The 27,875-nt window shown below is 48.7% G+C and overlaps 1 protein-coding gene across 2 annotated transcripts in view; it reads right to left on the reverse strand.

Annotated features, from left to right (window-relative positions):
* LOC145351713 (F-BAR and double SH3 domains protein 2-like) overlaps positions 1-27,875 on the reverse strand; it is a 62,783-nt gene that overhangs the window by 23,369 nt on the left and 11,539 nt on the right. For both annotated transcript variants that reach the window (XR_013888442.1, XM_080201289.1), the window contains exons 3-8: positions 27,021-27,066; positions 16,158-16,231; positions 10,830-10,974; positions 7,448-7,584; positions 5,413-5,476; positions 3,805-3,933 (exon numbers count right to left, since the gene is read on the reverse strand). Coding sequence is in view for 1 of the 2 variants with exons in the window: in XM_080201289.1 (XP_080057415.1) it covers positions 3,805-3,933; positions 5,413-5,476; positions 7,448-7,584; positions 10,830-10,974; positions 16,158-16,231; positions 27,021-27,066 (595 nt within the window). In the remaining variant the exon portion in view is untranslated. The remainder of the gene's footprint in view (positions 1-3,804; positions 3,934-5,412; positions 5,477-7,447; positions 7,585-10,829; positions 10,975-16,157; positions 16,232-27,020; positions 27,067-27,875) is intronic.

The raw sequence follows: 27,875 nt of genomic DNA on the forward strand, positions 1-27,875 counted from the left end.
GAAGTATATGGAATGGAAGAAGGTAAAGATTATTCTTTTCATTATTTCTTGTCAAGTGATAATATTTTCCTTAAATACATACTGGGGCTAAGGAAAAACACTTCTGTACTCTAGTTATTTTGTTTCTATATATTATGGTTGCGGTTACATTAAAAATAGGCAAGCAAGCCAACCGGTTAAATTGCAGGAACTGTTGATATTTGGTTTATTCATATATTCTATGAAATTATGCTCATGTACCATTGTACATTTCATTGTGTAAATTGGTGTTTGAAGTGGGGAGGGAGTTGTTCCGGCTGCTCTCTGCTGCCCTCTCTGCTGGGGAGGTGAAAATAAAATTATTTCAATATTGTCTGCCTGCATCTGAGCATTTTTTTTATTCCATTCATTCATGAGACTCACTGGCTAAGCTGGTATTCACTGCTTATTCCTTGAGTTGGTGGTGGTGGTGAGCTGCCTTCTTGAACCGCTGCAGTCCACATGGTGTGGGTACACTCCCAGTGCTGTCAGGGAGGCATTTTCATCCACCGACAGTGAAGGAACAACCATACATTTTCAAGTCAGGTTGGTGAGTGGCCTTTTTTTCCATAGCTCTCCAGTGCAGAAGGAGGCCATTCAGCCCATTTGGGTCTGCACGATTCTTCAAAGCAACGTCCCACCCAGGTCCACACACCCCTACCCCATCCACACAACCCTGCGCATGGTCAATCTACCTAACTCACACATGGCTAATCCACCTAACTCATACATCTTTGGACACTAAGTGTCAATTTAGCACAGCCAATCAACCTAACCTGCACATCTTTGGACTGTGGGAGGAAGCTGGAGTACCCACGTAGCGTGAAACCCACGCAAACACGGGGAGAATGTCAAAACGCCACACTGACAGTGACCCGAGGCTGGAATTTAGCCCGGGTCCTTGGTGCTGAGGCAGCAATGCTAACCACTGTGCCACCATACCATCTCGTCTGGAGAGAACTTCTAGGTAGTGCTGTTCCCATGCATCTGATGCCCTTGTCCTTGTCGGTGGTATGTTATTCTTCCTCAGTGCGATGCACAACAGTAGGACAGAGTAAGGGAGTTACAGAGGCGAAGGAGAGAAAGCAATTCAGAGTTTTGGAGAAGAGGGTAGGGAGTCGGGAGGGGAAAAGCGAGGGATGGGAGGAGCTACAGGGAGAGGGGAGGAGCTACAGAGAGGGGCAGGGCTACAGGGAAAAGCGGGGAGCTACATGGGAGATCAGAGGAGCTGCAGAGGAGAGGAGGAGTTACAGAGGAGGGGGGAGGGGCTAGAGAGAAAAGGGGTGGAGTTGCACAGGATAGGGGAGAGGCTACAGAGAAAAGGGGAGGAGTTATAGAGGAGAGGCGTTCCAGGGCAGGGAAGGAGCAACAGAGCAGAGGAGGAGTTACAGAGGAGAGGGGAGGAGTTAGAGAGAGGGGAGGAGTTACAGAGGAGAGGGGAGGAGTTAGAGAGAGGGGATGAGTTAAAGAAAGGGGATGGAATTACAGAGGAGAGGGGAAGGGAATTAGAGGGGAAATTATGGAGGGTTGAATTTATAGGTGATGTTCCTTGTGAGAGGGAGAATTCTCTATCAAAATTAGTTTGCCTTTTCTCCCTAATGTTCACAGTCTGTTGAGGGGGGAGTGGGGGGGGGGGGGGGGGGCGGGGTTCTGGAATGTGCCCCTGTTTTTGGGGAGTAAAGCAATGCAGTTTTGGGACTCAGAGGTTGGGGGGTTGGGGGGTTGGTGGGAGGGGTAAGATAATCACTTCAATGCGGACATGAGGGGGGAGGGGGCAGTGGGATACTGGGGCGGTGGGAAGGAATCATTCCGATGGGGAGAAAGTCTACATGAAGCATAAACACTCGGCTAAGCCCCTTGGACTGAATGGGTAATGTCTGGAACATTCCGATTGCAGAATCAATGAGATTTTCTGAGGTGGTGAATATTTAATCCTCCAGCAAGTTCGTCACACGACCTTTCTTGGCGGATTCAGGTGGGCAAGGACAAAGTAACGCAGAAATGTGAGCCAGACCCCTGGGAAAAGCTCATTAACAAATCGAGGCAACTTAATCCAATTGGCCAAAGGTTTCAGAGGGCATCTCAGGTGGCAGTCCTGTGATCTCAGACACCACATCAGCACAAATCCTGTTCCACCAACTCCCAGTAACCACAAACAGGTCACAGCAACACAGCAATCACCAGGAACACAGTCTACAAGAACTCACAGTGACCGATATCACCATTACAGATCCAGCCAAGCATAAAACCCAACGACTCTGTCCCTCCTTCTACACTGAGACTATAAGACAGCCTGCAAAATGTGGATCATCATGACGGATTTAAATAAGAGAAGCTGTTTAATGTTTATTTATTAGTGTCACAAGTAGGCTTACATTAACAGTGCAATGAAGTTATTGTGAAAATCCTTGAGTCGCCACACTCAGGCACCTGTTTGGGTACACCAAGGGAGAATTTAGCATGGCGAATGCATCTAACCGCCACGTCTTTCGGACTGTGGGAGGAAACTAGAGCATGCAGAGGAAACCCATGCAGACACGGGGAGACTGGGCAAACAGAGAGTGAACCAAAGCCGGGAATTGAACCCGTGTCCCTGGCGCTGTGAGGCAGCAGTGCTAACCACTGTGCCACCGTTCCGCCCCTATGTTTCCCATGACTGAAGTGTTGATAGCCAAAGGGCACGGATCTACAGGTGATTGGCAAAATGACCAGAGCTCAAAATGAGGAAGCGTTTTTTTTAAAAAAACACAGCAAGCAATTCGGGTTTTCAATCTAAACCCTAATAAAATGGTGGACACAGATTGGAACTGGATTAATATGTGTTCTAGAAAAGAAACTGTAGGTATATAGTGGGGAAATGAGGGAGAAGTAACTGGATTGCTTTGTGTAGGAGCAGGCATACATGCGATAGACTGAATGGCCTTTTTCTGTGCCGTACTATTCCATAATTCCAATAGGACTGAGAGGAGAGCTCCGTCAGAATGAGGCTACAATCATATCAGAGAATCAGTGCAGAAAGAGGCCATTTGGCCCATCCAGTCTGTCCTGACTCTCCAACAGAGCAGGCCCTATCCCCGTAACTCCACATATCTACTCAGCTAATCACCCTAACCTGTACATCTCTGGGACACTAAGGGGCAATTTAGCATGGCCCATCCACCCAACCTACACATCTTTGGACCGTGGGAGGAAACCCACGCAGACATGGGGAGAACATGCAAACCCTGCACAGATAGTGACCCGAGCTGGGAATCGAACACAGGTCCTTGGTGCTGTGAGGCAGCAGTGCTAACCACTGTGCCACTATGCTGGCCCAGGATGTGTTAAAGCTGATAAATAAATGCAAGTTGATGTTTTAGGGTGAAAGGAGGCATATAGGATGAGATATAGTTCATAAGATATAGGAACATTATTAGGCCATTTGGCCCATCATGTCCACTCCGCCATTCGATCATGGCTGATAGGCTCCTCATTCCCATTTTCCTGCCTTCTCCCCATAACCCTTCAGTCCATTACCAATTAAAAATCTATCTAATTCTCCTTGAAGTTACTCACTGTTCCACCATCCACCGCACTTTGGGGGAGCGAATTCCACAGATTCACAACGCTTTGGGAGGAGTAGTTTCTCCTCAACTCTGTTTTAAATTTGCTACCCCTTTATCCTATGGCTACGTGGAGAGTGAGCACCAGCTGGGCCAAGTGGCCGCTTTCCGCGCTGCAAATTCTGCATCATTCGACAGATGAACGCAAAACGTGTTTGATTTGACCGGACGGTCAAGCCCGTACCTTCATGACGATTGGCAGATCAGTCTGGAGGTAGTGGTCCTGATGGGCCGTAACTGCAGCGAGCGAGAGGAGGTACTCGTTCCGAGCTTCTGAGAGCCGTAGATTACACTCAGACAGCCTGGCGGAGAGCTTTCAAACAAAAACAGACATGGTCAGGCACCAACTGGAGTAATGTGTGACTTTCAACAGTATGTAGGAAGGGCGGCATGGTAGCACAGTGGGTTAGCACTGCTGCTTCACAGCTCTAGGGTCCTGGGTTCGATTCCCGGCTTGGGTCACTGTCTGTGTGGAGTTTGCACATTCTCCTCATGTCTGCGTGGGTTTCCTCTGATTTCCTCCCACGTTCCAAAGATGTGCGGGTTAGGTTGATTGGCCGTGCTAAGAAATTGCCCCTTAATGTCCAGGGCTGTGTAGGTTAGAGGGATTAGTGGGTATAATATGTAGGGATATGGGGGTAGGGCCTGGGTGGGATTGTGTTCGCTGCAGACTCGATGGGCCGAAGGGCCTCTTTCCGCACTGTAGGATTCTATGAAGGAGGCCAAGGTTTTGGAGAGGGTACTGGGAAGATTCCAAGGATAATGGCACAGTGGTTAGCGCTGCTGTCTCACAGTGCTAGGGACTCGGGTTCAATTCCTCAGGTCGCTGTCTGTGTGGAGTTTGCATGTGCTCCCTTTGTCTATGTGAATTTCCTCTGGTCCCCTCCCACCATTCCAAAGATGTGTGGGTCAGGTGGATTGGCCATGTTAAATTGCCCCTATTGTCCATAAGACATAGGAGCAGAATTAGACCACTCAGCCCATCGAGTCTGCTCTGCCAATCAATCATGGCTGATATTTTTCTCATCCCCATTTCCCTGCCTTTTCCCCATAACCCCTAGGGGGTGCGCCAGGGAGATTAGCAGCGTAAATGTATGGGGTTACTGGAATAGGGTCTGGGTGGGATTGTGGTCGGTACAAACTCAAGGGGTTGAATAGCCTCCTTCTGTATTGTAACAATTCTATGATAAGGTAACTTCGGTTGTATGGATAGAGTAGGGAAGCTGGGATTGTTCTCTTTGGAGCAGAGAAGGGTTAAGATAGAAAAATTGATTTGGAGTGTTGAAAATCAGGAAGGGTTTTGATGGGGTGAATGAGGAGAAACTGCAGCTCGGAGCAGGAGGGTTGGTGACTCGGGATACAGGTTAAAGTGATTTGCAAAGAAACCAACGATAACACAGGGAAACGTGTGGGGCGAGATTCTCCCAGTCTGTGTTTCCCGCCAGTGGGAGGTGGCGTGTTGTTTGCCAGCGGTGGGATTCTCTGATCCGTGGGAGGGGGTGCGCTGCCGGCAGGACTGGGGAATCTCACTGGCATAAATGGCAGGAGAATTCCGGCCGTTGTGTTAAAACACAGTGAGTTGTTCTGGTTTGGAATGCTCTACCTGTAAAACAAGTAGGTTCAATGATACATTTCAAAAGGGAATTGGATAGATAGTTGAAGGGGAGGAATGCTTCAGGGCAATGGGGAAAGCGCAAAAGGGATAGAAGCAAGTGGGTTGCTCTTTCTAGCAGGCCTGATGGGCTGAGTGGTCTCCTCCTACGCTGTGGGATTTGCTGCTTCCTGTTCCTACCTTTGCACTCAGCTTCTGCAGGCTGGTTTTTGAATGGAATATTCCAAACTCGCTCTTTTTTGATCTAAAAAAAGGACAAGGTGAAAATGTACTGTCAAATTTATTGTCAGCTCAGATAGACGTGAGATCCTGTTGCATAAACACGAGTCACTTTGTTTGTTGCACAACTCAGGAGATTTCCTCTAGCTGTTAACCTGCACCTTGCCAAACACCAGGCAGACAACACACACACACACACACACACACACACACACACACACACACACACACACACACACACACACACACACACACACACACAGACTGTCACAGCTTGCTTTAGCTCAGAACATTAACCAGGAACTTTGCACCTCACTAATAGTCAGACTCAAACCATCGCTGGAATCACCACTGATCTCAAATTGCTATGAGAAGAAATTGCACCAGCTCCCTACCCACAGTCACCATGTCAGACAGCTCTAAACAGACATCTTAGACAGGATAATAAACATGTAAAGTGAGGCAACACTTGGCAGAAAAATTATAGCATTATTCTGTGTCAAACCTGTGCTGTAACAAATCCAGTGGGAGTCAGTATGTGTGGAACCAATATCCCAGTGAGAGTCAGTGTGTGTGGAACCAATACCCCAGTGAGAGTCAGTGTGTGTGGGACCCGTACCCCAGTGAGAGTCAGTGTGTGTGGGACCAATACCCCAGTGAGAGTCAGTGTGTGTGGGACCCGTACCCCAGTGAGAGTCAGTGTGTGTGGGACCCGTACCCCAGTGAGTCAGTGTGTGTGGGACCCGTACCCCAGTGAGAGTCAGTATGTGTGGGACCCGTACCCCAGTGAGTCAGTGTGTGTGGGACCCGTACCCCAGTGAGAGTCAGTGTGTGTGGGACCCGTACCCCAGTGAGAGTCAGTGTGTGTGGGACCCGTACCCCAGTGAGAGTCAGTATGTGTGGGACCCGTACCCCAGTGAGTCAGTGTGTGTGGGACCCGTACCCCAGTGAGAGTCAGTATGTGTGGAACCCGTACCCCAGTGAGAATCAATGTGTGTGGGACCCGTACCCCAGTGAGAGTCAGTGTGTGTGGGACCCGTACCCCAGTGAGAGTCAGTGTGTGTGGGACCCGTACCCCAGTGAGAGTCAGTGTGTGTGGAACCCGTACCCCAGTGAGAATCAGTGAGTGTGGGACCCGTACCCCAGTGAGAGTCAGTATGTGTGGGACCCGTACCCCAGTGAGAATCAGTGTGTGTGGGACCCGTACCCCAGTGAGAGTCAGTGTGTGTGGGACCCGTACCCCAGTGAGAGTCAGTGTGTGTGGGACCCGTACCCCAGTGAGAGTCAGTGTGTGTGGGACCCGTACCCCAGTGAGAGTCAGTGTGTGTGGGACCCGTACCCCAGTGAGAGTCAGTGTGTGTGGGACCCGTACCCCAGTGAGAGTCAGTGTGTGTGGGACCCGTACCCCAGTGAGAGTCAGTGTGTGTGGGACCCGTACCCCAGTGAGAGTCAGTGTGTGTGGGACCCGTACCCCAGTGAGAGTCAGTGTGTGTGGGACCCATACCCCAGTGAGAAACAGAAGATTTGGGGGGCCAGGAATGAATGGAGAAAGTTAAACATGACATGAAGCTGGAAACACTCCTCAGACAAAGTCTGGGTGGCACAGTGGTTAGCACTACTGCCTCGGGGCACCAGGGACCTGGGTTTGATTCCTGGCTTGGGCCACTGTCTGTGTGGAGTCTGCACGTTCTTGCTATGTCTGTGTGGGTTTCCTGTGGATGCTCCAGTTTCCTCCCATGCTCTGAAAGACGTGCTGGTTAGATGAATTGGCTGTGCCAAGTTTTCCCTCAATGTATCCAAACAGGTGCCAGAGTGAGGCAACCAGGGGATTTTCACAGTAACCTCATTGTAGTGTTAATGTACTACTTGTGACAATAATAAATAAACTTTAAATGTAAATTCCTCCCCCTCTCCCCGTTCACACACAGCCAGCCATGGGGACCTTCAACGTCCTGCCTGCAGTTCCTGTGTCTGACTCACGCAGAGTATGTCTTACTTTGCTTCTGCCTCAGCCGCTTTGTCCCTGGCGATCTCCGCAATCCGCTGCATCTGCCAATACTTCTTCTTTGCTTTATTCACCTCCTTCACGGCCTCGATCAGCTCAGACTGAATCCTGACCAGCTGCTCCGAGCACTGCCAAACAAACCAGAGAGGGCAGTGGGTCAGTCAGTCCCACTCGATCCCAGACAACAATCCTGACTTGTTGGGTTTGGGAGAGATGGGGACGGGGGTGGGGGCCGGTGGGCTGGAATCCAGCCAGGATCTGTGGTTAGAAAGAGTCCCACGCACAGGGAGAGGAGGGAGGGGAGGAGGGCAGGAGACTGCATTGGAATGAGGAGTACTTAAACAACTAAGACCAGGCAGATTGAATTTGTGCTCAGCTCCACACACACTGAGGAACTGGATTAGGCCATTCGGCCCATCGAGCCTGTTCCGCCATTTAATGAGATCATGTCCGGGTCTGTGGCCTATCTCCAGTTTCCAGCCTTCGGCCCATATCCCTTTGCTTAACATAAATTTATCTATCTTGGATTTAAAAATAGCAACTGATCTAGCATCAACCGCCATTTGTAGAAGAGAGTTCCAAACCTCTCTCACCCTTTGTGTGTAGAAGTGTTTCCTAATGCGGGGTGGCACAGTGGTTAGCACTGCTGCCTCACAGCTCCAAGGACCTGGGTTCGATTCCTGGCTTGGGTCACTCTCTGTGTGGAAATTGCACATTCTCCCCATGTCTGGGTACAAAGACGTGCTATTTAGGTGCATTGGTCACGCTAAATAGTCCCTTAGTGTCCTGGGGTGCTTAGGTTAGAGGGATTAGTGGGGTAAATATGTGGGATCATGGGGATAGGGCCTGGGTGGGATTGTTATTGGTGCAGGCTCAATGGGCTGGATGGCCTCTTTCAGTACAGTAGCGATTCTATGACTCCTGAATGAACTGCCCCTAATCTTTATACAACGTCTTTTAGTTCAGAATCTCCAACCAGTAAAAATAGTCGATCTTAATCTGCCCTGTTTTTCCTGTTAGTATCTTGAAGATTTCAATCAGATCACTCCTTAACCCTCTAAATTCTAGAAAAAACGGGCCTGATTTGTATCAAAGCAGAATACTGTGGATACTGGAATCTGAAACAAAATGCTGGAAAATCTCAGCATGTCTGACAGCAAATGTGGGAAGAGAAAAGAGACTCTGGATGACCCTTCGTCAGAGTGAAATGTGGGCTCTATTCTCTGGTTTGTATGCTCTCTCCTTGTTATTAAACCCCTGAAGTCCAGGTATCATTCTTGTGAACCTAAGCTGCACTCCCTCCAAGGTCAATACATCCTTCCTAAGGTGTGGGGTCCAGACCTGTTCACAGTGACTCCAAATGGAGTCTAACCAGAGTTTTGTACAGCTGCAGCTTAATGTCTGTGTCCTTATACTCCAGCCCCCTAAACATAAAAACCAGCATTCCATTAACCTTCTTAATTATTTCCTGTACTGGTTTGTGGCATGTTAATGATCTATGCAGCTGAATCCCCCCACAAGTCTCTTTAGACATTGACTGCATTTAACTTGATACCATTTAGAAAGTACACTGATCTATCCTTTCTCAGTCCAAAGTAAATAACTTCACACTTGCTTACATCGAAATCCATCCGCTACAGTTTTGTCCATTCACCTCATCTATCCTGTTGTAATCTTACGCTATCATCTACACTGCCCACAATGCCATCTAACTTTGTGTTATTGGCAAATTTAATTGTATGACTTTTTATACCATTATCGAAGACATTAATAAATCATATGAACAACTGAAGCACCAACCCAGATACTTGTGGGACACCATGAGTCCTATCCTGCCAATTTGATTCCAACCCATTATCCCTACATCCTGTTGCCTGCCACTCCACCAATTTCTCAGTAATTTGCCCTCAATTCCGTGGGTTTCTACCGTAGTTAACAGTCTCTTACGTGGAACATTATCAAAGGCCTTCTAGAAGTCCATATAAACAACATCCATGGACATTCCCCTGGCCACTACCTTGGCCACCTTGCGGCCAGCAGCAACTTAGGGACACATCTCTCAGACAGAGAGCACGGATCACAGAATTAGAACAACTCTTGTGATGAAGGCTGCACTTGTGAGATAACCCCGTAAATCCAAAGTGAAAACCGAGAGAATTTTAGACCGAGGTTGCCATGGGGATTTAATGCAATGTTTACTCTTAGTGTGTAAGAGTCAGTGAATTCCCTTGTTTGTTGGTAATCACAGACATGATGTGTGTATATCAACATAAAAAATAAAATCATTCGACACTAGAGAAATATACAAGGCTCGGAGAAAGCAAGACAGTGGAATTCCTTTGGGATTGATACAGAGTTTTGGGGAGAGAGTGGGGAAGTGGGATTAGATTGGGATTGATACAGGGCTGTGGGGAGAGAATGGGACAGTGGGATTAGTTTGGGATTGATACAGAGTTTTGGGGAGAGAGTGGGACAGTGGGATTAGATTGAGATTGATACAGAGTTTTGGGGAGAGAGTGGGGCAGTGGGATTAGATTGGGATTGATACAGAGTTTTGGGGAGAGAGTGGGGCAGTGGGATTAGATTGGGATTCATAGAGTTTTGGGGAGAGAGTGGGGCAGTGGGATTAGATTGGGATTGATAGAGTTTTGGGGAGAGACTGGGGCAGTGGGATTAGATTGGGATTCATAGAGTTTTGGGGAGAGAGTGGGGCAGTGGGATTAGATTGGGATTGATAGAGTTTTGGGGAGAGATTGGGGCAATGGGATTAGACGATGGTCTAAATGGCTTCCTAACAAGTATAATTCGGTGATGGTTCAATGGCAATCACCATGTTTTATATTCTTTTCATAGGCTGTGGACATGGTTGGCAAGGCCAGCATTTGTTATTCATCCCAATTTCCCTTGAACTGAGTGGCTTGCCTGGCCATTCAGAGGGGAAATTAAGAGTCAACCACATTGTTGTGGGTCTGGAGTTACATATAGGCCAGACCAAGTAAGGACGGTTGATTTCCTTGCCTAAAGGACATTAGTGAATGGGTTTTTGTGACAATCGATTCATTGTCACCATCACTGAGACTAGCTTTCAATTCCAGATTTACTAGCTGAATTTAAATTCCACTAGCTGCCATGGTGGGATTTGAACCCATGCTTCCAAAGTATTAGCCTGGGGCTCTGGATCATCAGTTCAATGACATTATCAACACACCAACATCTCCTGTTCCTCTACCTCTCCCTGCTGGTTACAGACAGGGGTCGATTGGGTCTCATTCAACAAGCAGAAAGATAAATCTTCCTGCCTTAACCCTGTCCACCAGCTGCCTGGAGCAGGATGAGATGGAAAACTCTGGGAGCCGGGGAGCAAACATCTCACCTTCTTCAACCTCAGGTCTTTGGCTGACCGCACCGTCTTTGCTGCCTCCACATTGACCGTCCGGTAATTCTCCGCAGCCGCCGTGCGCGCCAACCCGAGCTGGAGAGTCACTTCGATGGTGGAACGCCAGACTGCCGAGGTAGTTCTACAAAACACATCAAAGGGCCATTCAGCCCCTCAAGCACGTTCTATAATTAAACAAGGCCTTGGGTGATTTCTGTTATATTTCTACTAACCTGCCTCAGCAGAGTCCACCTCTCCCAATGAAGGGATGGAGCTGCCTGCCTTTTGATCGGGCCAGGAACATTAGGAATCCACACACCCTCCATATATTCCAGCAAAATCATCAAATCGACCTCTCTGCCAACAAGTAGGGACCTTTTTTTATTAATTCCTGGGACATGGGCTTTGCTGGCTGGCCAGCATTTATTGCCCATCCCTAGTTGCCTGAGGACAGTTCAGAGTCAACCCCATTGCTCTGGCTCCAGAGTCACATGTAAGCCAGACCGGGTAAGGACGGCAGATTTCCTTCCCTGAAGGACATTGGTGAACCAGATGGGTTTTTCCGACAATCGACAATGGTTTCATGGTCGTCAGTACATTCTTAATTCCAAATTTTTTTTATTGAATTCAAATTTCCACCATCTGCTGTGGTGGGATTCGAACTCAGGTCTCCAGAACGCAGCTGCATTTCTGGCTTAATAGTTTAGTGATAATATCACAAGGCCATCACCTTCCTAAAGCTTTGGGGTCTCGAGCTTGGGAGTAGAAACCTCAATTGTCTCCACACATAAGGAAGACCAGAAGAGTGGCCCATAAAGATAAACTAGTCAATAATAACTCCAAATGGGGATTCAGGAGATACTTCTTTACCCAGAGAGTGGGCGAGAATGTGGAACAGGGAGGGAGTGAGGCCAAGAGTATATTTGCATATGGGGAGAGGTGAGATGGTGGGAAAAGGGACAGAAGGATGTGCTAAAAGGTTGAAATGAAGGTGGTGAGAGAAGGTCCATGTGGAGAATAAACACTGGCTTTGATCGGCGCAGGCTTGGAGGGCCGAAGGGCCTGCGTCTGTGCTGGAACTTTCTTTGTTCTTTGTTGACCAAATGCACTGTTCTTGTCCGATCTATTCTACACGAGAGGTCGACAGGTTCAGTAAACAACTGAACAAGGAACGCGAATATATTTCAAACATTAACTCAGAGGGAGAAATCTGAGATTCTGAGGACAAATATTAGGCTAGATCATCAGCAAAGGGCCAGGGGCTGATTGGAGAGGGCAGCGAGAGAAAGCTTCAATGAAAGAGTTTAGCCTCTGCTGGGGGCAACGTCGGCTAATGCGTGGGCCGCATGAGTGGGCCCCCTTCATCTCAGTGGGTCGCAAGATTGAAATCGGGCTTGATCACTAACCGTGACCCCATGAATAAGATTAAATACATTTAATACACGCCGAATATTTCACAACGAGTTCCAGAAAATGTTTAATTGTTCACATATTAGTAAAACTATCAACTTCAAATGGTAAAATGAACTGCTGTCCAACTCTGTTTGATTTAAGGTGTGGCGGGGGAGGAGATTTAAGAGACACCTGAGGGACAGCTTCTCCACGCAGAGGGTAGTACGTGTATGGAATGAGTTGCAGAGGAAGTGGTTGAGGCAGGTACAGAGGCAACATTTAAAAAGCATTTGGATAAGTACAATGATTAGAGGGATGTGGGCCAGACACGGGCAGTTGGGACGAGCTGGGAGGGCACATGGACCAGTTGGGATGAAGAGCCCGTTTCCGTGCTGTAAGACTCTGAAAGAAATATTGACGTTTTGGACAGAGGGAGCGCACGGCTCTCACAGTCAATGGTGCGGGCAATCAGCAAGCACCTCACTTTACTTGTCCTTCCTTTCGTGCCAATCACTTCACTCATACTGGTAGGAAATGAACAACGTGGACGGAAACCAGTGCAACTCTGCACATGGGCAACGGTCAACAAAATGTTCCGTGGGCCGCGCACAGAATCCAGATGGGCCGTGTGTGGCCCCCAGGCCAGAGGCTGCTCACTGCTGACTCAGAGCCACGGGCTTTGAGGGGAGATTTGGTGGACTGGAGCAGCTGGCTTCAGTTAGTCCAACAGCCCAGGATTAGGAAACAAAATGTGAAACACACACAAAGGATCCCACTTGGATCCTTCGCTCGCAGCCTCCACTGTACCAGGGAAGGGCAGTTTGCCCTCACATCTGGCCATACGTCTGTGAACCAGCGAGGGTCATGAGTCTGATTGTCAGAGTCAGCCAATGGCTTGTGTTTGAAGGACAGGAAATGTTACCGTGACGGCGTTCGGTGATCAGGGATCTGCTATCACAAAAACAACCGCGAGATTCTTCCTTTGACATGGGAGTGGATTCACTTCCTAAATAAACCTAACACGGAAAGGGAATAAGCACAATAACCTTATCCCACTGTGCTTAACCCACCCCCCCCAACCCCCCAATCCCACTTACTCTAAATTGAATACATGGATGAAGACAGGAATGTGACATTGAGTGATGCGGAAGAAGGTGGGAAGGTGAGGGTGGGGGATATGGGGAGACTGTGGGGGTGGGGGATATGGGGAGACTGTGGGGGTGTGGGATATGGGGAGAAAGGAGGGGTGAGAGATAAGGGGAGACAGAGGGGGTGGGGGATACGGGCAGATGGTGGGGGTGGGGGATATGGGGAGACGGTGGAGGGTGGGGGATGTGGGGAGATGGTGGAGGGTGGGGGATGTGGGGAGACGGTGGAGGGTGGGGGATGTGGGGAGTTGGTGGAGGGTGGGGGATGTGGGGAGACGGTGGAGGGTGGGGGATGTGGGGAGATGGTGGAGGGTGGGGGATGTGGGGAGACGGTGGAGGGTGGGGGATGTGGGGAGATGGTGGAGGGTGGGGGATGTGGGGAGATGGTGGAGGGTGGGGGATGTGGGGAGACGGTGGGGAATTTGGGGAAACAGTGGGGGTGGGGTATATCGGGAGACGGTGAGGATATGGGAAGGTGAGGGTGAAGGATATGGACAGAGGATGGGAGTGTGGGATATGGGGAGAAGGTGGGGGTGAGGGATATGGGGAGATAGTGGCAGTGGGGGGTATGGGGAGACAATGGAGGTGAGAGATATGGGAAGGCGGTGGGGGTGAGGGATATGGGAGATGGTGGGGGTCGGAGTTATGGGGAGACGGTGGGGGATGGGGGATATGGGGAGACGGTGGGGGCGGGGGATATGGGGGGATGGTGGGGAGCTGGGGGCGAGAGATATGGGGGAGGGTGGGGGTGAGAGGTATGGGGAGACGATGGGGGTGGGGAATATGGGGATATGGGGAGAAGGTGGGGAGTTGGGGGAGAGGGATATGGGGAGATGGTGGAGGTGAGAGATGCGGGGAGAAGATGGCGAGATGGGGGTGAGGAATATAGGGGGGGGTAAGGCAGGAGGTGGGAGTGATTTGTGAGTCAAATTTTGCCTTTTCCTTGGTGGTGCCCCGGGAATGAGTGAAGAGTGCTCTCCAGAGCAAGACAGAATTGAGCCCAGAATTGGAATTAGGTTGGAAAGGAAATTTATTTACGTGCACAAGCATTGGTCAGACATCGAATATGCATTCAGGAAGGAAGTATTCTACCACACTGAGAATAGATATCAGCTATCTAATAGTGGAAGTTGCTGACACACTTTAGCGGTAGTGTTGTGCTGAGATAATTTCGGAGCAGTGTTGAGACCATGAAACATTTGTGACTTTGTGCCTTCTGGCCTGTTGGATATTCAATATTGAATTTCCACAAAAATACCACATTGAGTGAGCCAGCCCAGGCACCCACAATCTCCACTTCAGCCTCAGTAACTGCAGACATAGCCAGCGAAGAGAGAATCAGAGGGACACCACACGAGGGTTGGTTTGTTTTGTATCTATACGTGTTTCTTCTTGCTTTTGGGGAGGTATTGGATGGATTAGCGGATTGAGTATGTCACAAACGCTCCTGCACTGAGACTTTCTTTGTTCTTTCACAGGATGTGGATATCATTGGCTGCGCCAACATTTGTTGCCCAACTCTCGTTGCTCCTGAGAACACAGGACTTCTGGCTTGTGGCACAGATGTTATTCACAAAGCCACAAGATCTGAGCTTTCAAAAGCACTCATACTGACTTTGGTCTGAACACAACATTTTCCCACTGCAGGCAAACAGGCTGCTCAAATTAGTTAACATCAAACAATTGCTGCCTCAAACTGCTCTGCAGAACATTCCAGAGAATTGAGCATAAAATCCGGGTTGACATTCGGAGTGCAGTACTGAGGGAGTGCTGCACTGTCAGAGGGTCAGTACTGAGGGAGTGCCGCACTGTCGGAGGGTCAGTACTGAGGGAGTGCCGCACTGTCAGAGGTTCAGTACTGAGGGAGTGCTGCACTGTCAGAGGGTCAGTACTGAGGGAGTGCTGCACTGTCAGAGGGTCAGTACTGAGGGAGTGCTGCACTGTCAGAGGGCCAGTATTGAGGGAGTGCTGCACTGTCAGAGGGTCATTACTGAGGGAGTGCAGCACTGTCAGAGGGTCAGTACTGCAGGAGTGCTGCACTGTCAGAGGGTCAGTATTGAGGGAGTGCTGCACTGTCAGAGGGTCAGTACTGAGAGAGTGCTTCACTGTCAGAGGGTCAGTACTGAGGGAGTGCTGCACTGTCAGAGGGTCAGTACTGAGGGAGTGCTGCACTGTCAGAGGGTCAGTACTGAGGGAATGCTGCACTGTCAGAGGGTCAGTACTGAGGGAGTGCTGCACTATCAGACGGTCAGTACTGAGGGAGTGCTGCACTGTTAGAAGGGCCATCTTTTGGATGTGTCACACTCCCTGCTACCCTGGGCCAACATTTAGCTCTCAGCCAAAATGGTTAAAACGGATAATTTGGCTATGATATGGTTGCTGTTTGTGGGAACTTGCTGTGCTCAAATTCACACACCTCAAAAGAGGAAGTGTGTTGGCTATCAGGTGCTTTGTGACATGCTGAAATTTGGTGCTGTATAAATTCTTTGAAAGTTGTATCTGTGTTTTTATTCATTCTGGGAACGTTTGTATTATTAGCGAGGCTGCACTTTTTGGCTATCCCTGTTTATCCCTGAATGAAGGTGTTTTTGGGCCATATTCTTCAAACACTGTAGTCTCTGTGTGGTGATGATACTCTCACTGTGCCGTGAGGCAGTGAGTTGCAGGATTATTAACATGTGTCGTTGACTCTATCACCCTGACTCACAGCACCACGCAGTCTGGATCTATACAAAGGAACTGTGAGAGAAGCAGGTTTCTCACACCTCCTGCCTGAGTGAATTACCTGTTGTCATTTGTATCCGTCTTTCCTCGACTCCAGTCTTTCTTCAAATATTGTCCAGCCAACCTCTGCAGCGCCTGAGTAAAGAAAAGGGTTTGCGTCAATGATGAAACAGAGCAGGAGTGCAAGTCCTGACAGATAACTGAGAGGCGAACCAGCCATGGCACACCATCAGGCCCCGAGGCACAGCTGGAGAACAGGTCTAGAAAAGTCAGAACTTCACTCTTTTAATGCCTGTGAATTTGAGAACAGACCCAAATCTCAGTGGGACCTGAACCATCAAGACCAGGAAATCCAACGGCAGTGGAACCAAAATGACATGGGCGGCACAGCGGTTAGCACTGTTGGCCCACAGCGCCAGGGATCCGGGTTCGATTCCGGTCTCGGGTCACTGTTTGATGGAGTCTGCACATTCTCCCCATGTCTGCGTGGGTTTCCTCCGGGTGCTCCGGTTTCCTCCTACACTCCAAAGATGTGTAGGTTTGGTGGATTGGCCATGCCAAATTGACTCTTAGTGTCGGGGGAAATTAGCTAGGGTAAATACGTGGGGTTACGGTGATAGGGCCTGGGTGGGATTGTTGTTATGCAGGCTCGATGGGCCAAATGGCCTTCTCCTGCACTGTTGGGATTCTACGATTTCCTTCCAGGCTGTATCTCCCATTTCATCTCCTGAGGAACAGTGCCGCTAACAAAAAAAAACACAACAGTTTGCACTTATATAATCCAAAACTCTGCTCTCCAAGTCTAGTTCACCCCATCACCACTCTGTTCCCTAACCTACGTTGGTTTCGAGCAAACGCTCGAGTTTCAAACTCCCCCAATACCTCACCCCTCCCGATCACTGTAATCTCCTCCAGCCCTGAGGCTCCTCCGAGGTCTCTGCACTCCTCCAAGTCTGACCTCCTGAGCCTCCCTGATGTCAATCTCTCCATCGCTGGCGGCCGAGCCTTCAGCTGCCTGGGCTCTAAACCCTGGGATACCTCACTAAAGCCTCTCTAACGCACCCCCCACCCCCACACACTACCACCGCCCACCCCCCCCCCCCCCCCCAGCCCTCCTTCTAAAAAAGGCACCTTAAAACTGTATTTTTCTTCCCACAGTTTTAGTCATCGGATCTGATATTTTCATGAGAGGTTGGTGACATTTTTAATCAATAATGTTGTTGTGAAGCTCCCTGGGCTGTTATACAAGGCGCTATATGAATGCAAGTCGTTGCTACTGGGTGGGAGGTAGCACAGGCTGTTTAAAACATCGCTGACGTGTAGTGTTTCTACAGCCTCCCGCAGAGGGGAATGGATTCTCACGCTGTGTAACCTGATCCCCCCCTCTCCCGGGTCCTCATTCCCACATTACACGGCCTGACTGAATTCAACAGCAAACCACTGATGAGATCAACACAGATGTTCAAACAACGGCTCACTGCTGGAACTCACAGTAAACTGTGAAACCCAGGGTGTGTGTACGTGTGTGTGTGTGTCTGGGGGATGTGGGGCACATGAGATGGGGGGAAAAGGGGAAAACACAGGTAAAAATTAAAGCGAAATACCGCAGATGACGGAAATCTGAAATGAAAACGGGAAGTTTTGGAAAAACTCGGCAAAGAAAAGAGAAAAGAAATGACGGGAATAGGCCATTTGGCCCATCCAAGCCTGCCCCGACCGTGCTGCCTGTCTGAACCAGAAGGGACAAGGAAAATTACAGCACAGGAACAGGCCCTTCAGAGTGATTTGTATTGAATTGATGGACTGATTTATCGCTGTCACATAGAATCATAGATTCCCCACAGTACAGAAGGAGGCCATTTGGCCCATCAAGTCTGTACCGACCACAATCCCATTCATGGCCTCTCCCCATAACCCCACATTGTACTAGTATACAGTGAAAAGTATTCTTTCTTAGAATCATAGAGTCCCTACAGTACAGAAGGAGGCCATTCAGCCCATCGAGTCTGCACTGACTACAATCCCACCCAGACCATATTCCTGTAACCCATACATTTACCCTGCTAATCCCCTGACACTAGGGTCAATTTAGCATGGCCAATCAACCTAACCTGCACACCTTTGGACTGTGGGAGGAAACCGGAACCCCAGGAGGAAACCCACGCAGACACAGGGAGAATGTGCAAACTCCACACAGACAGTGCCCCTGAAGGGGGCTGGTAGTGGAGGAACTGACGGATTGCTCACTTTTTGGCCCATTACCAAGGGACAGTCAAAAGTTTGATTTCTCAACCACTTCCTTTAGACTGGGCTAGAATGAGTGAAGGGAGAGGTGATGTCACCCGTACACAATATAAACAAAGCTTGTCGCATTTTTTTGCAATGCTGGAGAGGCACTTTGAGCTAAAGTTAAAATTATACAAATATGGGCATGCAAATGTTCCATTGTGATCACTGGATAATGATCAGAAGCTGGCATTACCCCCCCAACCCCCACAATCATCAAGAAGTTCCATTTAGATTCAGTATAACTCAGAGTGCATCCAGAATTTAAGAGGAGATGTGGCAGAATTCCAAGTCCACGTCAGTGCGCCATTACTGAACACAGAGGGTCAAACGAACCAACCTCACACTGACAGCAAAGCCAAGTCCCCCCCCCTGCAGATCTCACAAGCCAAGAATCCTGAGAATGAAACAAAAAAAAAACCCCAGCAACAAATAGTGTAGGAATCACATGAGGGAGGAAAACAGACCCTCAACCCCAGCCTGAGAAGACCCTCCCATGTGCCCTCCTCCATATCCAACCCCCTTCCTAATTCTCCCCACTCCAAACCCACTTCCCATCCCCCTCTTCCGTTCCAAACCCCCCTCTCACCCTAGTTCCCATGTCCCCAGTCACATTATGGGCCATCCAGTCAAACATTACAGAGCTGAGTTGCGCAGAATAACTGGAGTTATGCTCCTGTGATGACATCAACCAGGCTAGTGAGGTTGGCTTGCTGGAGTACGAACCAGATGTATCTTTTGATTGGTGTCAAAAAGAGATACCAGACGAGTCTTATCTCCCCCAGTTACCTTGGGGACCTGGGGTGGAGGTTGCTGCACGCAGTGGTGCCGTATAACCGTAGGTTTTTCGGGTACATGGGCTGTCGAGACTGCCCTTTCTGTGGCCTCGTGGAGTCTGTGGAACACGTCTACGTTCTGTGCTATAGACTGCACGCCCTTTTTGGTTTTCTCAAACACCTTTTATTAATGTTTTGTTTGCACTTCAGTCCCACGCTCCTGATCTACGGGCACCTGGTGCGGAGAGGGGAGCGTCGGGACGCCGACCTCCTCGTGAACCTGCTGCTGGGCCTGGCGCGACGCGCCATCAACAGGTCCAGGCAGCGGGCGATCGACGGGGCCGTCCGCCCCGACTGCCTGCCCCTCTACCGCGGCTACGTTCGCGGCCGGGTGTCCCTGGAGAGGGAGCACGCGGTGTCCGCGGGTGCAGTCGACGCCTTCCGTGCCCGCTGGGCACCGCAGGGGCTGGCGTGCGTTATAGACCCCCTCAATCACATTTTGATTTGATGTTTTAAGTTTCCTTTGGACTTTGGTTTCTGTTTGGGCCGTTTCCCCTCCCCCGCTTCCTTTTTGGGGGGGCTGCCCCTCCTAATTTGTCCCTAAGTTAATTTGAGTTGGTTTTACTCGTTTAGCTCGTAAGAACTACCAGATGAGTCTTAATTGATGGTTAAATCAGGGAACCTCATGCTTCCTATTTAAAGCAGGTGTGTCAGTCTCCCAGCTTGCATTCATAAGAACTGGGAACAGGAGTAGGCCGTTTGGCCCCTCGAGCCTGCTCCACCATTCAATAAGATTGTGGCTGGTCTTTTTGTGGACTCAGCTCCACTTACCTGCTCACCATAGCCCTTAATTCCTTTACTGTTCAAAATTTTATCTATCCTTGCCTTAAAAGGGAGCAACTGGAGAGCTGGCTGTGTACAGATGTATGGTGTAAACCTGGAGTATGGAGTTATTACAGCTCCTCACAGCTGAGAAGGCCAAGGGGAGATTTGCTGGAGAGATTCAAAATTGTGAAGAACTTTGAGAGCATAAATAACCTGTTTCTGCCACCAGGACAACTGGAAACCAGGGGAAACAATTGGTAATAAGAAGCAGAGTGGAAACTTGTGCAGTGAGGATGATCTGGAATATTCTACCTGAAAGGGCACAGAATCAATAATAGCTTACAAAGGGGAATTGGGTGAATGTTTGAAAAGAAAAAGTGTGCAAGGCTGTGGGGAAAGAGCAGCAGGAGTGGGGCTAAGGGATGGCTCTTCAAAGAGCTGTCCTATATACGATGGGTCGAATGGCCCCCTGTGCTGTAATATTCTGCCTATCAAATATGGAATTGCTCAGCAAGATCACCTGATCCCACAACCCCTCCCATCCCATCAGGGTGGCACTCTCTGGATTGCTGCCCAGTACTAGCAGGGCAAAGAATGATGAGATCGTGCAGTTGAATGCATGGTTGAGGGATTGATGTAGGGTAGAGGGCTTTACTTTTGTGGATCACTGGGAGGTATTTAGGAGAGAAGGGCAACTGTACAGGAGGGGTGGGGAGAACTTGAACGGGAGGGGAACTAGTGTCTTAGCGGGGAGGTTAGCTGGGGTGTTCAGGAATGGTTTAAACTAATAGGGAGGTGGCTGGGAGAGAGTCGGGTGAAAGGAAAATTATCAGGGAGAAGGAGGTTCTGAGGGACACTCGTGGGTTGAACTGTGTCTGTTTCAATGCTAGGAGTGTGGCAGGGAAAACGGATGAGCTTAGGGCCTTGATGTTTGTGAGGCAGTTAGATGTGGTGGCTGTAACGGAGACGTGGTTACGGGAAGGGCAGGACTGGCAGCTGAATGTTCCTGGGTACAAGTGTTTTAGGTGTGACAGAGGAGGGTTGAAGAGAGGTGGAGGGGTGGCACTGTTAGTCAAGGAAAACATCACAGTAGTGCAGAGGGAGGACGATATGGAAGAGACAGGGATTGAGTCGCTGTGGGTGGAGATGAGGAATAAAAAGGGAGAGATCACATTGCTAGGGGTGTACTATAGGCCACCCAACAGCCCGAGGTCAGTGGAGGAAGGCATTTGCAGGGGCATTTTGGACAGGTGCAGGAAGAATAGAGTGGTTGTAGTGGGTGACTTTAATCTTCCAGGAGTGAATTGGAGGGGGCCTAGAGCTGGGGGTACGGAGGGAGAGGAGTTTGTGAGATGTGTTTTGGAAGGGTCGCTAGAGCAGTATGTAACTAGCCCGACTAGGGGAGGGGCTATACTGGATTTAGTGTTGGGTAATGAGCCGGGGCAGGTGGGAGAGGTAGAGGTAGGCGAACATGTGGCTAACAGTGACCACAAGTCCGTCTACTTTAGGTTAAAAATGGAAAGGGACGAGTGCCGGCCGAACGGGAGTGTGCTGAACTGGGGAAAGGCGAGCTATAGCAGGATTAGGAGAGAGCTGCAGGACACCGATTGGGAGGGACTGTTAGCTGGAAAGTCCACGGTTGGCAAGTGGGAGGCTTTTAAGGGCAAAATGAAATGGTTGCAGGGGAGGTATGTTCCGGTTAAGTGGAAGGATGGGAAAGGTAGGATTAGAGAGCCGTGGATTACAGGGGGTATTGAAGACTTGGTCAGGAAGAAGAGGGAGGCGTATGTTGGGTCAAAACGACTGGGTACAGAGAGTGCGTTGGAGGAATATAGAGAGAGTAGGAGGGAGCTAAAAAGGGGAATTAGAAGGGCAAAGAGGGTATGAAATGGCTTTGGCTGGTAGGATTAAGGAAAATCCAAAGGCATTTTATTCCTATATTAGAGGCAAGAGAGTAGTTAGAGGGAAAATTGGTCCTCTTAGGGACAAGAGTGGAGAGTTATGTATTGAGTCGGAGGGAATGGGGGAGCTCCTGAATGAATACTTTGCGTCGGTATTCACGAAGGAGAGGGGTTTGGAATCATGCGGTCTCTTGAAGGGAGCTGAGGATTAGTTGCAGGAGATATCTATTATGAGGGAGGAAGTGCTAGGGCTTTTAGGTAGCGTAAGGACGGATAAAGCTCCGGGGCCTGATGGTATTTATCCCAGGCTGCTTAGGGAGGTGAAAGATGAAATTGCTGGGCCTCTGGCGCAAATCTTTCTCTTCTTTGGACACAGGTGAGGTCCCAGAGGACTGGAGGGTAGCAAATGTGGTACCGCTGTTTAAAAAAGGTAGTAGGGATAACCCTGGAAATTATAGACCAGTGAGTTTGACATCAGTGGTAGGGAAATTAATGGAAAAAATACTTAGGGGTAGGATGTATGAGCATTTGGAGTGTTGCGATCTGGTTAGGGATACGCAACATGGCTTTGTTAGAGGGAGGTCTTGCCTTATGAATCTGGTGGAATTCTTTGAGGAGGTGACAAAAACGGTTGACGATGGGAGAGCCATTGATGTCATCTATATGGATTTCAGTAAGGCGTTTGACAAAGTCCCTCATGGTAGGCTGGTAGAAAAGGTTAAGGCGCATGGGATACGAGGCCAGGTAAGTAGGTGGATTGAGAACTGGCTGGGTAATAGGAGACAGAGGGTAGTTGTGGAGGGGACCTTGTCGGGCTGGAGGCCAGTGACCAGTGGTATGCCGCAGGGCTCAGTACTGGGACCTCTCCTCTTTGTAGTCTACATAAATGACTTGGAAGAGAGCGTAGGTGGTGTGATCAGCAAGTTTGCTGATGACACCAAGATGGCAGGGTTGGTGGGTACTGAACTGGATTGTTAGGTGATACAACAGGATATAGATAGGTTGGTGCATTGGGCAGATAGGTGGCAGATGGAATTTAATCCTGACAAATGCGAGGTGATGCATTTTGGAAGGAATAATGCAGAGAGGAGCTATGTGATAAAAGGTAGACAGATTAGGAGTATAGACATACAGAGGGACCTGGGAGTGCAGGTTCACAAATCCATGAAGGTTGCATCACAAGTGGAGAAGGTTGTTAGGAAGGCTTATGGAATGTTAGCCTTTATAGGAAGGGGTATAGAGTATAAAAGCTGCCGTCTAATGCTTCAGTTGTACAGAACGTTGGTTAGACCGCATTTGGAGTACTGCGTCCAGTTCTGGTCACCTTACTACCGGAAGGACGTGGAGTCTCTGGAAAGGGTGCAGAGGAGGTTTACCAGGATGCTGCCTGGCATGGAGGGGCTGGGTTACGAGGAAAGGTTGGAGAAACTGGGACTATTCTCCTTGGAAAGACGGAGATTGAGGGGGGACATGATAGAGGTATATAAGATACTGAAGGGAATAGATAGTTAATAGTGAGAGACTGCTCCCTAGACTGGGTACAAACACGAGATGTCATGATTTAAGGGTGAGGGGGGAGAGGTATAATTTGGATGAGAGAGGAAGGTTCTTTACGCAGAGAGTTGTGGGGGTATGGAACGTGCTACCGAGTAGGGTGGTGGAGGCAGGAACGTTGGACTCGTTTAAGGTTCAGTTAGATAGACACATGAGTGAAACGAGGATGGAGGGTTATGGTAGGGGCTATTAAATAAAGTTAGAACCTCGGGAGACACCGGAAAAGCAGGCTTGTAAGATTAACGTTTTTGTCTTTTTATTCCGCAGGTGGAGGTCCACCTTGTGTCAAACGAGGGGCATGCACACGGTGGGTCGTGCGTGGGCTGCTCTTGGAAGTTCTGGGAGCGGCCTAGCACTTCGTGTTGGTGTGTGTGCTTGATCCTGGACCGGTAGATGGGTGCCGCAACAGCTCAGTGACTAGCACTGCTAGCTGTGCAGATACATGGATTTGGGCCTGTGTCTGTGGGAGTTTGTGCATTCTCCCTGTGGATGCGTGGGTTTCCTCCGGGCGCTCCGGTTTCCTCCCACACCCCAAAGATGTGCTCTTAGGCTGATTGGTTTTACCAAATTGACACTATTCTCCCCTGAATCTGGCTAAGTTAGGGGTTCCATTCGTAGATATGCAGGATAGAATAGGTGTAGGATGATGCGGTGGCGTGGGCTCGTTGGGCCGAAGGGCCTGTTTCCCGTGCTGGGTTGTTCTTTGTTCTTTGTATCCTTCAGCTAAAAGAACTCTATTTACAGCAGAGGGATGTTTGAAAATAAATTCTACAACTTCCTTCAGAAGGTGGAAATAGTTATTTGTTCCCATTACTGGTTTCTGTTTGAATTCATCTGGAATCTCCCTGGATGTGTCTAAAACTGTTGACGCTCTGGTTTACTCTGTTTAAACATTAACAGCAAACCAAAGGACCTGGCACGGTGGCACAGTGGTTAGCACTGCTGCCTCACAGCGCCAGGGACCCGGGTTTGATTCCAGCCTCGGGTCACTGTCTGTGTGGTGTTTGCACATCCTCCCTGTGTCTACGTGGGTTTCCTCTGGGTGCTCCAGTTTCCTCCAAAGATTTGCATGTTAGGTTGATTGGCCATGCTAAATTGCCCCTTTAGTGTTAGGGGGACTCACAGGATTAATACTTGGGGATAGGGCCCAGATGGGATTGTTGTCAGTGCAGACTCGATGGGCTGAATGGCCTCCTTCACTGTAGGGATTCTATACTATTCTAGTTACATAAATTAACATTGAGGGAATTACAATCCAGAATGGAAAAGGCGATCGTATGAATTAGGAGTGGGAATAGGCCATTTGGCCCCTCAAGCCTGTTCCATCATTCAATAAGGTCATGCCTGGTCTGATTAATGTGGATTACTTAGAATCCACATTCTAACTAACCCCCATAATGCGGGTGTTTTGCTAAAATTGTACAGGGCATTGGTGAAACCATATCAACAATACTGTGCACAATTTTGGTCACCTTAATTGACACCTTCAGTAGTCAATCTATCTGAGAATCTTATCTATCTCAGCCCTAACAATATTCAGTGACCTGGCCTCCACCACTCTCTGGGGAAGAGAGATCCAAAGATATACAGACCTCTGAGACAAAAGATAACTTCTCCTTTCTGTCCTAGCTGGGACATTCCACCCAGCCCCCATTCCACGCGTCAGATGAGTGAACATTCTGTGAACTGCTCCTTAATGAATTTATATCTTTCTTAAATAAAGGTGATGAAACAGTATACAATACTCTCGATGTGGTCTCACCAATACCCTGTCCAACTGTAGCAAAACATCCTTCCTATTGTGTTCCATTCTGCTACGTGAGAAGTACCTCAAAGTGGGAAATACAAATGTAATTACGCTTGGCAGTGCAGAGGATCAGAAGGACCTTGGGGTCCAGGTCCAGGTCCATAGGACTCTTATTGGCCTCGCACGTGGAGGATGTGGTCAAGAAGGCGTATGGTGTACTAGCCTTCATTAATCGAGGGATTGAGTTTAGGAGCGGGGAGATAATGCTGCAACTTTGAGACCCTTGTCAGACCCCACTTGGAGTACTGTGCGCAGTCCTGGTTGCCTCACTACAAGAAGGATGTGGAAGCTATTGAAAGGGTGTAGAGGAGATTTACAAGGATGTTGCCTGGATTGGGTGGCATGCCTTATGAGGATAGGTTGAGGGGGGTAGGTCTTTTCTTCCTGGAGAGACAAAGGATGAGGTGTGACCTGATAGAGGTTTATAAGATGTTGAGAGGTATAGATAGGGTGGACTCTCAGAGGTTATTTCCCAGGGCTGAAATGGTCACTACGAGGGGACACAGGTTTAAGGTGCTGGAGAGTAGGTACAGAGGAGACATCAGGGGTAAGTTTTTCACTCAGAGGGTGGTGAGTGAGTGGAATCGGCTGCTGTCAGTAATGGTAGAGGCGAACTCGTTGGGGTCTTTTAAGAGACTTCTGGATGAGTACATGGGATTTAATGGGATTGAGGGTTATAGATAAGCCTGGTAGGTTGGGATATGATTGGTGCAACTTGGGGGCCGAAGGGCCTGTTTGTGCTGTAGTGTTCAATGCCCTAATAAAGGGGCAATTACAAAGACAATTACTTGCATTCTTTTTATTCATTCATGGAACATGTGTGTGACTGGCTGGCCAGCATTTATTGCCCATTGGCAGTTGAGTCAATCACATTGCTGTGACTCTGGAGCTAAATGTTGGCCAGACCAGGGTAAGTGTTAGAATGTAAGCAATGATAACATTGGATCTGTTGTAGTGTGACCAATGGTAACATGATGTAAGGGTCAGCTGACCCAGTAAACTATGTAACCAATGACAAAATGATGTTGTGGTTAGCTGACTCAGTATAAGCAAGAAGCTGCTGGGATTTGTGGGAGCTTGGAATGGCCCAGGGTGAGGCCTCAGGTATTGGAGTAATGAATTTCTTTATTCAACCTCTTTCTTTTGATTTATAAGTTGGAGTAAATCTTGTTTTGTTTTATTGTCTATAACTGAGGAGTTCCTTCTGGGAAGGAAGGCAGATTTCCTTCCCTGAAGGATGTTAGTGAACCAGTTGGGTTTTTCCAACAATGGTTCCATGGTCATCAGTACATTCTTAATTCCAGATTTTTTTAATTGAATTCAAATTCCAGCATCTGTTGTGGTGGGATTCGAACTTGGGTCTCCAGAACATTCGCTGAGTTTCTGGATTAATAGCCTAGCAATAGTCCCACTAGGCTATGAGCAGTACTTGAATCTTCTCAATTAGAGACATGTGTTGCTGAGGTAATGACTTGCTAACCCATTTCCTCCTGTTGCTGCTATTGTTTAAAATTTGATACTCTTGGGTTTGTCCTGATGTGGGTGAGACAAAAGATACAGAAATGGGTCTCTCTTCTTAGTGAAGGCAACTAGATACATTTCCTGAAGAGTGTGGCTTCAGGAGTATTGGGGAAAGGTGGGTAGTTTGAGGGAGGGGGTGTTGCAGACTGGGGTTGTCAACCAATGAGCCTCAAAATGTTTCTGTTTTTTGTCCCTCCTTAATACAGGTGGCTCTAAGCAGCATTGCTGGTTTAGCCCAGTAACACATCACTGACCTGCCCATATTCCTTCTCAATTGCAGCTCTCTGTTTACAAAACGATCTGAAACAAAACATAACACGGTGATGTCAGAGAGGTGAAGCTTCATCACTGGATCATCACAGCCTGATTACAATTCAAACAAAAGAGCAACAACCCATTAAAAGTCCAGTGGTCATTGCCCAGAATTTACATTAACGCTGTCAGAGGGTCATTACTGAGGGAGTGCTGTGCCGTCAGAGGGTCAGTACTGAGGGAGTGCTGCACTGTCAGTGGGCTGCCATTCAGATGAGACATTGTTTGAAGGCTACATGTCCTTTGTGATTTGGATGTACATTACGCTATGGGACAATTCAGAGGAGGTGAGCTGTTCCCTGTGTCCTGCACCCAATATTTACTCCTCAATCTTGATTTCAATGAGAGACATGCTGGACTTCTCCAATCTCATATGCCCTGTTGCTCAGTGAGAGACCAGCCCTGAGTCCCAGCTCATTAAGAGATCAGTGCTGAATCCCAACTCAGTGAGATGGAAATTTGACACTCATCCAAAGCTCCATTCACTGCAGCGGGATTGGAGAATCCCAAGTGGGGGCCAGCTCAAGAATTCTGGCTATTAACTTGTCAACAGCCACACTGCTGTATATGGGAACTTGCTGTGTACAAATTGGCTGCCAGATTTCTTATGCTAGAATTGATTGTACTTCATTGGCTGTAATGTGAATTAGGACATCCTGAGGTTGCTAAGAACACTTTAGAAATGCAGGTCTGTCTCCCTCTGATATCAAGCAGGTAGCAATCATTTTAATTCTAAAGTGCTGTAAACATTCTCTGCTTACAGAGCAGATGATAAAGCAGTGAGATATTCAAACAGC

The sequence above is a fragment of the Carcharhinus amblyrhynchos genome, chromosome 13 (assembly GCF_965287045.1).
Source record: "Carcharhinus amblyrhynchos chromosome 13, sCarAmb.v2.hapA, whole genome shotgun sequence".
Taxonomy (NCBI): domain Eukaryota; kingdom Metazoa; phylum Chordata; class Chondrichthyes; order Carcharhiniformes; family Carcharhinidae; genus Carcharhinus; species Carcharhinus amblyrhynchos.